At 34.7% G+C, this 11,102-nt stretch overlaps 1 protein-coding gene across 1 annotated transcript in view; it reads right to left on the bottom strand.

Annotated features, from left to right (window-relative positions):
- Positions 1-387: 387 nt before the first annotated feature.
- LOC135221081 (heparan sulfate 2-O-sulfotransferase pipe-like) overlaps positions 388-11,102 on the bottom strand; it is a 109,184-nt gene continuing 98,469 nt past the window's right edge. Inside the window, exons 3-9 of the mRNA XM_064258870.1 lie at positions 10,940-11,073; positions 7,354-7,542; positions 5,978-6,057; positions 5,389-5,545; positions 4,650-4,765; positions 3,298-3,452; positions 388-2,428 (exon numbers count right to left, since the gene is read on the bottom strand). Of these exons, the coding sequence (XP_064114940.1) occupies positions 2,259-2,428; positions 3,298-3,452; positions 4,650-4,765; positions 5,389-5,545; positions 5,978-6,057; positions 7,354-7,542; positions 10,940-11,073 (1,001 nt within the window). The 3' untranslated portion in view covers positions 388-2,258. The remainder of the gene's footprint in view (positions 2,429-3,297; positions 3,453-4,649; positions 4,766-5,388; positions 5,546-5,977; positions 6,058-7,353; positions 7,543-10,939; positions 11,074-11,102) is intronic.

Here is an 11,102-nt window from a genome sequence, read left to right as displayed (position 1 = left end):
ACCGCTTGTCTTTCAGTTATTCCTGCACTTCCAGAATATAACTTATGAGAACAAAATGGCTGTCACCCAAGTTTGCTTGTTGTATTCCATAAGATGGATAGACTATTTGTTTTTATTCTGAAGGGCCTGGCTTGATCATGTGAGCAATAGCACTGGCACACAACACCACAGTAAAGCATGAATTTAAGAACAAATACATACTATTAATAGTACGTACAGGAAAATTCAAGCCCTAACACCTTGAGCCCATGTTCCAGAGAAAATTTAAATATTAACCTTGATTTACCAGTTTTTTTTTTTTTATTCATATCGGTTTTAAGATGTTAAGGAAAAATTCTGTAGTGATACATAAATGTTTATTGAAATTGACGAAGCAAAAGTGTCTGAGAAATGTTAACAAAGAGATGAACCTGCATCCTTGTTTGGAAAGGGAAAAGAAAAGGAAGTGAAAGCGGTTTTATTAGAGTAATCATACTTAAAATATTCGATGATTATGATGAAATGAATGATAAAGTGAGCAATGAATAAAAAAATGTTTATAAGTAACTTCATGAAAATAAATATGACATACGTACACAACATATCCCAGTCTATGAGTATAACATAGAGTACTGTAATACTACAAGTGCCTGTTTATATTAGTGTGGTAGTTAGAAGAATTTCTTTAGTTCAAAGGTACACAGCAAAAACATGATCCCCAAGTGACTTCATTTAAATATTTTCTGCATGTGTATGTCTAAAAGGAATTACTATTACACTGTCCCCTGTCTTCAAATTGTAAATAGATAAATAATTGTGAATTTATAAACAAAAAATTGCAACTACTTAAAAACTTCAGTTGCAACCCTGTTAATATCATAATCTGAAATATTGTACCAATAAGTTGGTTTCTTTTAAATAATTACTATTTATTGTATTAAAAACTTTTAACTCTCAAAACATTGTACATAGTAAAGAATGTCTTTCAGTGTATGAAGGCAAAAAATCTCTAGTAAACTTTTTATGAAGAATATTAAATAAGGTACTACATGAAATACAAGATCACAGAGTAAATCTGAATATCCATAATGGAACCTGTAACACTTTCCAAATTTTATTCTAAAACACAGATGCTTAGTTGCTAACTAGAGTTTAAAATATGAGTAGCTAAATAACCATTTGAAAATTCAATGAACATTCTAGCAGAGTGAGTATTCACAAAAAAAGATGAAATGGATTGTGTAAACTGAAATATGAAAGGATATTATCACAGCAAATTAATGAACTCGGAGATGATAGGAAGACAATAAAAATGTGCAATTGTAAAGATTCAAAGGGTAGGGTCAGATACTTATTTCAACATTATCACCATCTGGTGATCTGAAAGGAAAAACATTTTCGGTGACACCATAAAAACATAAAATTCAATGGAACTGAATTTCAATTAAGATATGTTTGTCTGTTAAAGACCTTGATTACTGTACATGGCAACAACTTTACCATTCAAGGAATTAATACATCATTAGAAGTACAATATTACCACACAAGGCAAATCTGTTTTACCAAAGATTTTATACATTGGTAAATTCAATGGTATGAGCTACTGTATATGTCCAAGTATAATTTGTTCTGGCATTCTTTCTAAAATTCTTCAGAGGCAATTGAGCTTTCTGATATGAAGCATATAGATATAGTGTAATAAATGTTCCTAAATATACGTACTCTATATATTTGCAAAACCCAATAGTAAATAAATAACTTTCAAACTAATATATTTGGGTGACTGAATGTGCTTCATGCAGCATGTAAGACAATGTGCTGGTCAAGCATCTGCTCTTTTGCCATTCTGGGAAACTTGAAATATACTTTTCTTTGGCCATTCTGGGTAACTTGAAATATACTTTGCTTTTGCCATTCTGGGTAACTTGAAATATACTTTTCTTTGGCCATTCTGGGTAACTTGAAATATACTTTTCTTGCCAAAAAATTTCTCTATGTTAAGGACAGTACCACTGTATTCCTAATATGATGCAAAGTTGCTGCCACATCAGAATAAGATTTTATCAGGTTTCTGAGGCTTATGGACCTTTAATTTGGAAGTTGAAATCCAAAATAACTTAAAGTTAAAAAAAAAAGAGGGGGGGGGATCTAGAACATGAACAGTTTTGACACTTACTGTACAGTATTACCACAACAATACATATATATATATACACAAAAACAATAGACAGCATTTTGTAACATACACAAAACTAATAAATTCTAGGTATACTGTACACTTATTCTATGGGTAAATTAAGGGCTGCATACTGCATGTAAAGCCTTCGTTTGCAAAATTCGTAAAATTCTATTTCTCTTGTGAAGTTCTTTCTAACAATGTCCTTAATCTTCTCAGAAACAGGTGGCTTGTAGATATTACGATTCACTTTGGAAAAGCGTTGGACCTCATCTAAGGAAGGAAAAGATATGGATTAGTACATATTTACATAAATTAAGATGCCAGTGTTTAATTTAAAGGTTCGCTTAAATTTCGTTTGGATGGTTTTCTCTCCAGTAGATTATACTAAGGGGTGTTTACAGTGCCCCTTTAGCCCCTAGCTGCACCCACTCTTGAGAACATTGTACTTACCAGCCTTCTTCATCTTGCTCCCCAACCTTTAACTATTACTTTTTAGTGTAACGGTGGGTCTTCTTGCAATTTCACCTTTGGATCTTTTTACATCATTAACATTTTTTTCTTCTGGATCTCTTTATCTTGCTATCTAACCTGCCTCAAATTCAGAATGGCCGAAAGTACCCAAGTGATTGGCTTGACAGCCTAAACTTCATAGAACCATTCACAAATGCATAAGCAATAATTCACTTATATACTATCCCAATTCTTTTTATTAGGTCAATGTAGCGCTGCACAGATAATTTTACTGAGTCAATCCATTATTGATCAGATTATAATGATCTTTCTTAGGTCATACATTTTTCCCACCGTACAATTTGAGATTAATCGGCATCTAATTTGTATATATATAGGTTGCATTTGCATGCCATATATCTACTAGAAAAGTTATACTTACAAGTCAACTGCTTTATCAGAGGACTTGGGTTTATATAAAAAGCAGATGTTAAATTAGATGAATGTTGCAGTCAGGCAGCAAACAATTATTGTTAGGGGTTACTTCCTACAATTGTAGACAAAAGTGTCTTGCCAACCTTTATCTCCATACAAATACATTTAATATTCAGAAAAGTGAAAGATTTTGACGTCACTATATTGTGGGGGGGGGGGGGGAATAACAAGCAGAAAGATTTTAATGTACTTACTATAATATAAATGTTTTGCTCCTTTGAAAAATCGTGGAACATAGTGCTCAAGAACCGTTAGAGTGGTGTTGAGGTCTTCCAGAACACCAACCACAGCATAATTTTTCTCAACGTTTTCCTTGGCCTTCTGAAGAGCGTAGGCAGTGTTGAAGCCTCTGCGAAAGATATCTCAAAATTAATCCATTTTTCAAAATGGTGGTCTGGAACTCAGAAAATCCTATCATGCCTAATCTTTCTTTTTTATCACTAAAATAAGTAAATAAGTGCCTACTTTCAGCATCTTTACAATTCCTCCTGCATGCCGCATTATTAATCGTAAGTTCACTACAGAAAAAAAAGAAGCGTTCATTTAGGAGAACGATAAGGAAAATATCAAGATTTAATAAGGGGAAAACCCAAAGTTTTGATACAAATCAGATGCTGACTTACGTTTTCATGTTACAGAATACAAAAGTGTAGAAATAGATGGACATTGTTCTTTGAAGCACTGAACTTAACTATACATAAATACCCTATGACCAATACTAGGTTGAACGTGAATGATAAACGATACCGAATGTCAATACCAGAGGAAGGTTGAGACGCAAACATGTTGGGAGTATAAGCGAAGGAGTGTTTCTTTTGCGAAAAAAAAAACATGCACAGATTAGGATACAAGGGAAAGTCACAGATGGAGGACATGACAACTAGAGGCAGAAAGTAAAGCAGATGCCATGCCGTCAACCGTCAACAACATACAATTCCTAATACTGTCAGTATGAAGTAGCAATATAACCGACATAAGTCTAAATGCCCAAGAAAATAAAAATGAGAACCTATCCACTCTAAACGGCCAAGATATAAAACTCAGATCCTCTCCAAAGACCTGTAAGGAAGCTGATTTAAACGTCAAGTCAGAGAGAGAGAGAGAGAGAGAGAGAGAGAGAGAGAGAGAGAGAGAGAGAGAGAGAGAGAGAGAGAGGTAAATTTCGAAGTGTGCACAAAAGCAGTACTTATAAGTTTGAAAAATGAAAACAGTTGCCTTCCATCTTGTTGAACCAAAGGAAGCTTTTAAAGGAAAGCTTTGTACATGATTTAACAACGGTGGGGAAAAACTTGGCGACAATACTCAGGAGCTAATTAATTTCCAGCCCATCTGGCTCACGGATCCCCCCCCCCCCACCCCCCCCCCCCCCCCCCCCCCCCCAAAACTCCAGCAACCTACGGATCTCAAAAAGGTGAATTTTAGCCGGGTATTGGAACTGGGGTTGGTGAGAGGTCAAGTAGCCGAGTAAGAGATACGAAGAAAGAGACATCATCTTCTTCGAGAACACAAGCTGTGCGTCGAGAAATTAAAAGCGTCGACTACTCACGTGCAGTTTCTGTCTTGACCGCAGAAGAATTCCGTTAGCTGGGCAAAATCGGGTCTTTCGTCGCCTTCCCTGTACTGACACTCTCGGTCGCCTGTCAGAACGCAAGTTTCGTAGTCCTGGAATGAGCGAGATTTTGTATTAGACTTTCATAAGGAACAGGGAAATATATCTGCTACGTCTTCTCGGCTTTGAATTCTACACACAGATCTGGTGTCGGTGAGTTTGATGTTATAGTTCTGATACCTCTTATTTCTTCCAGTTATGGGGAGAGTAATGAATCACTTAAGGCGCGAAAAATACATTTTTGAATGATAAGGAGACAAATTTAAAATGGATGTATAATAGATACGTATGTGGGCTTATGTGGGAGCAAGCGCGTGAGAGGGTATATCCACATTGTGATCATGCAGAGAATCCTAAAGAATAGGGAATGAAATTAACAATGCTTACCTATGAATGATACATTCAGGATAGCAACCGAAGATATCAATGATGCATTACTCACTAAAAGTCTAATTGCAAAACACTCTGAAAACGCAGTGAAACTATCATTTAAACATCCCGTTAATCAATCAAAAATGCAAAAGAAAATTTTTAGATAAACTAAAACCACAACTCAAAGACGACCCTTAGTTGCTAAAGGGGGCCCTTATTTCCTTCCTAACCTCCTACGGGCTGCTCTATGAGCAAGAGCCCGAGCTGGCATAAGGCCAGCTTGATCTTAAACAACATTCCTAACCTTTCTGAGCCACATGGCCGATGGGAGAGGCAACTCGGGGAATGCTTGCTTTCGCTCCACGAAATACCAGGGGGCTCGGACGTAGTAATACCAGGATATCACTCGTTCGACGGGATCACGTACCATGTTCACGTACAAGGGCTGGGATGCGTTGAAGCTGCGGAGGTGAAATTAATGAAAATGAAGATCGCTACGAATTAATCAGTATATATTGCACATAGCACTTTTCAATACTTTTACTGTAACTTCCATTCATATTCTCTTTCTCCCCTTTTACTGTCCATCCTCTCTGAAGAATAGTTTAATGGTGCAAGTGCGAGGTTTTCATCCTGTTACACCTTTCAAACCTATCTACTCTCAATTTCTCGCGCTGAATGACCTCACAGGTCCCAACGCTTGGCGTTTTTGGCCTACACTCTACATATACGCCATTCCATTCCATATTTCGAAAAAAAAAGAAACTTAACGAGTAGTGTACTATAGTCTTACGTTTAACACAGACACAGACCATGTTATTGTGTACCTTGATGGACAGCTGCTGGTATTAGAAGGTCTACTTACGACTAACAAAAAAAAAAAAAAAACTTACATCGTAAAATTGATGTAACAGACATGTTTGACGTAGACGGATGGTGGTCTGAAGACATCCACTAGCTGCACAAGACGCTTCTGTGGGGAAGAATTAAAGACAGTTAATACTTTCTAAATTATATATATAAATAAAAATAGCTGATGTCGCATTCCGTCATCACTTCTGATCCTCCTCAAGAATGGGAGATTAGAAAACGAGTGTTTCAAAGAATCGTTTTATTACAAGCTGCAACATTTACTAAAGCTACAGAACACTGTGATAAATGAAGCTATTTTATCGGCATAGAAACATAATTGTAATATTTTTTTATTTGATATAATTTAATGCAAAGATGATTTTTTATTTGATATAATTTAATACAGGTTTTTTATTTGATATCATTTAATACAAAGATGATCACTTATTTTATATCATTTAATACAAAAATGATTTTTTATTTGATATAATTTAATACAAAGATGGTTTTTTTATATCATTTAATACAAAGATGATTTCTTATTTGATATTATTTAAAACAAAGATGATTTTTCTTCTTATTTGATATCATTTAATACAAAGATGATTTTTTTATATTTGATGTCATTTAATGCAAAGATGATTTTTTATTTGCTATCATTTAATACAAAGATGATTTTATTCTATTTGAGATCATTTAATACAAAAATTATTTTTTATATCATTTAATACAAAAATTATTTTTTATATAATTTAATAAAAAAAAATAATTTATTTTATATCATTTAATACAAAGATGATTTAATCTTATTTTATATCGTTTAATACAAAAATTATTATTTTTTATTTGATATCATTAAATAGAAAGATGATATTATTTTATTTTAAATCTTTTAAAACCTAGATGAATTTATTTTATTTTATATCATTTAATACAAAAGTGATTTTTTATTTGATATCATTTAATACATAGATGATTTTCTTTATTGATATCGTTTAATACGAAAATGATATTTATTTGATATCATTTAATACAAAGATTATTTTTTAATTTTATATTTAATACAAAAATGATTTTTTATTTGCTATCAGTTTAATACAAAAATTATTTTTTATTTGATATCATTTAATACAAAATGATTTTTATTGATATCGTTTAATACAAAGATTTTATTTTATGATTATCGTTTTAATACAAAGAAGATTTTATTTTATCTTATATCATTTAATACAAAATCTTTTTTACTTTATATTTAATACAAAGATGATTTTATTTTATATAATTTAATACAGAAATTATTCTTTATTTGATATCATTCAATACAAAGATTTTTTTTATTTGATATTTGATATCATTTAATACAAAGATTTTTTATGTGATACCATTTAATACAAAGATGAGGCCAAAAGCAACAGACCTGCTCTCGGACGCTCAGTTTGATGTTTTCGACCTTCTGGGGCCGGTCCTTGTGGAAGGTGAAGCCGTTCTTGTAGCTGAGCGCCCTCAGCAGCTCCATGGTACTCTGGCTGCCCACTTTGGGCACCCGGTTGAAGACGAGGGTCAACTTCTTGTGGTTGACGGTATTGTTGAGAGTCATGGGGTCAATCTAGGATAGAGAAAAAAAATAGTTAAAGCCTTACATCTCGTAATCCCAGAGAGAGAGAGAGAGAGAGAGAGAGAGAGAGAGAGAGAGAGAGAGAGAGGTTAATGCCGTCAGTGCATTTCACACGGTGCACTGTAGGCATTACTTGAGGTTCTATGCAGCGTCCCTACGGCCCCTAGTTGCAACCCCTTTCATTTCTTTTACCGTACCTATGTTCATATTCTCCTTCTTCCATCTTAATGTCCACCCTCTCCTAACAATGGTCTCATAGTGCAGCTGCGAGGCGTGCCTCCTGTTTCACCTGTAAGATCTGAATGACCTCATAGCTCCCAGCGCTGGGCCTTTCCCAAAATATTTATATTCCAGTCCATCTCGTAATCAAGATTTTCCTCTCCCTTTGTTTATTGCTTTATTGTATCATTGAAAAATAGGCGATCGATAGGAAAACCCCCCAGGAGTGAAATCTATGGATGCCACAGCGCAGATGGGACTTTTTTTTTATGGTCAAAGAAAGAGGAGATAGTTTCTAGAAGGAGATGCGTGTTTTAGACCTGAATAACTTACGTGCACGCCATGAGCTGTAACGATTGATGGGGGTCAATGATTCATGCAACGCATGTGCAAAGAAAATGGTTTCGTGTACAATACATTCGCTGCCATCAGATTCTCAAAAAGGAGGCTGCAAAATAGGAATATCAATGCCTAGCTTAGTATACTCACCTAGTATACTCACATACAGGTGTTAAGAAAGGGGACATAGAGTATAAAAAGGATAAAGCAGACCACTCGACAATTATTCAGTTTTGACAGTTAGGGAACTCTACACATTTCTATTTGCATTGCCATAAGACTAATTTCTAGTACCAGGACTAACTTTCTTCCCGGAGTCTTTGCTTGAGAAAACATATACTACACATTAAACTTTATATTACCTTTATATTAACAAAGACAATTCAAATATCAACAAAATATAATTCAAAACCAAGTAAAAAAAACAAATACCCATAAGAGATGCATTTCAAATCAACATTATCTACGACTACTGATATAAAGGGAAGATAATTAAGCCGACCTTCATACGTACTACACAAAGGTTTCTTCCGGGGTATTTCATAACAATACAGCATTGCCTTCATCAGGCTTAGACGACCCTGAATTTCATGAACGGAACACGACTGTAATCGTGCCTCCGTGATCACCAAAAGGGACATGTTAATACCGCCAATATTGGAAGAATAAGATATTCACTAACAAATACTAATAAGGTATTTTACTAACAAGTACATTTCGCGTTGAATGTTACATCTGATTTAGAGACGATCTGGCTTCTTTATTTCTTTGTTATTGTAACCTTCAGCTAAAACCTCTTACGGACAGAGTCAACGGGCTATAAACCCAACTAGTTCAAACCGTTAGGCCTGAATTCGAGAGACGTCAGCAGGAAGCAGGTATGAATTTGATCCCTCGCTAAAATATTTTAGAGATCGCAAGGTTCCCCAACTGCACTAGACACAGTATTCCACATTTTAATTGTCGCCAAAATAAAATTCCCACCAAACTGCGTAGTCAAAGAAAAACTCATAATAACACGAGTTAATAAAACGGTTAAGTAAATCCACAGTACGTAATATGCCTGCTTGATTTTGTTATTTAAAATATATACAGCAGAAAGCTTTCGATAACCTGCACGGTCTCCCTCTGTGGATCTACTTAACCAAACTGGGTAGTATTAAACATGATACTACAAAACGACACATTATTTGCAACAGCAGCCTGCAGAGTTCTGCAAGCAAAACCCGGTAAAGAAGAGTGCAGATGATGTTTGTCATTGTAGAACATATTAATGAAAAACATAAAAAAAAACTCACCGATGTTTTCAAGTTTAGTATTGGAATTGAAACCGTACGGTATCCGTAACTGGTGTCAAATGAAATGGTCTTTGTTTGAATAATGTACGTATGTACATGCAAATGGCATCACATTACAGATAACCAAGCAGACATCACTGATGACACAAGAGAAGGGGGGGAGGGTATACAATTGCAATACTGTATGATCTACGTTATGCTGAGAGATAAAGTAACCTTGACTCTTATTCAATCAAGACCGAAAATGCAATGAAATGCGGAAACACTTGTCTGTTGACCAAGGCTATCGCCACATCTCTATATCAGTTTCTTAATAAGTTACAGGTTAACTGATTGTATTTATTTTGGTGCAATTTATTTCATTTGTCAAACAAACAAATGAGAATTCTCCTCTATGAAATCTATCTGAGCGCTAATGTCCCCTTTTGGTATTTCCCATCAGAATGTGTGAACAATAATAATAATAATAATAATAATAATAATAATAATAATAATAATAATAATAATAATAATAATAATAATTTGCTAGCACCATTATTAAGATTTTTTTTTATCGGTCTTCCTATTCGACTTGAGCGGTTTTATAGTGTGGGGTTCCGGGTTGCATCCTGCCTCCTTGGGAGTCCATCACTTTTCTCACTATGATGGCTAAAACATGCCGACATTAAAGAAACAACTGACTCTAAAAATTACAGTAATAATAGGAAAATACTGTATTAACGATTTTGTAGCGGAGATCACTATCTACAATCCCGTTGTAGTCTCCGGATTAATACAACAACAACAACAACAACAACAACAACAACAGCAACAACAATAATAATAATAATAATAATAATAATAATAATAATAATAATAATATATGCATACATACTTATCCACAGTACAAAAAAATGTATGTGAACTTCTTCTCTAACCATTATTCTCTCTCCTCACTTTTATACAGCACTGGTGAACCGGATAGCCTCTTTTGTTCATTTTCCCACAGCCTAATTAAAAAATTGGAACTTTATTAAATATAATCACACTTTTAAGAAATAAAATTCAAAATATGTATCTGTACAATTCACCACGTTAATATAATGTAAAACCATTATTGTATTATTTTAATATTAGTTAGAAAATTGTACCCTTACCCGAATAGAATTGTAGATAAAACACACTTTACATTTACTCTTACTAATACTTAACTTTCTAAGCTATTCCCTGCCTTGGTTAGCTAGCTAGCTAACTGCCCTCACTCTTCTTTCACCCATCTTACCTATCAGCTTAAAAAAAAAAAAAAAAAAAAAAAAAAAACACGGATCGCAATTCTGTGCAGAGATGTTACGAAACCATCTCATCTCTCTCGTTACCACAGTCAAAATTTAATGCACTTGTTCCCGTGAAAGTAACCGGAATGGTCAAATAAAAGTTTATAGTTCCAACTGTATATCCACGACGACTGAATATGACAGACCTCGCAGAATCCATCGAAGATCGATCTATCTTTGCGGGAGAGACTGCGAAACACCGAGTGACAAAAGACTTACGTTCCGGAACTCGTCTAGGTTAAATCCTCCGAACTTCGGTTTGTGCCTTGGAGATTCGTCGGTCGACCCACTGCTGACGCCGACTCCACTGCTGCTGCCGCCGTCCCCTCGACCCCAGTACCTGCTGTAGGATCCTGTCAGAAGGGAGAAGAAAGATACGAAA

Source organism: Macrobrachium nipponense, chromosome 2 (assembly GCF_015104395.2).
Source record: "Macrobrachium nipponense isolate FS-2020 chromosome 2, ASM1510439v2, whole genome shotgun sequence".
Lineage (NCBI taxonomy): Eukaryota > Metazoa > Arthropoda > Malacostraca > Decapoda > Palaemonidae > Macrobrachium > Macrobrachium nipponense.
Note: the sequence above shows the minus strand (reverse complement) of the source record. Positions and strands in the feature narration are given on the sequence as shown.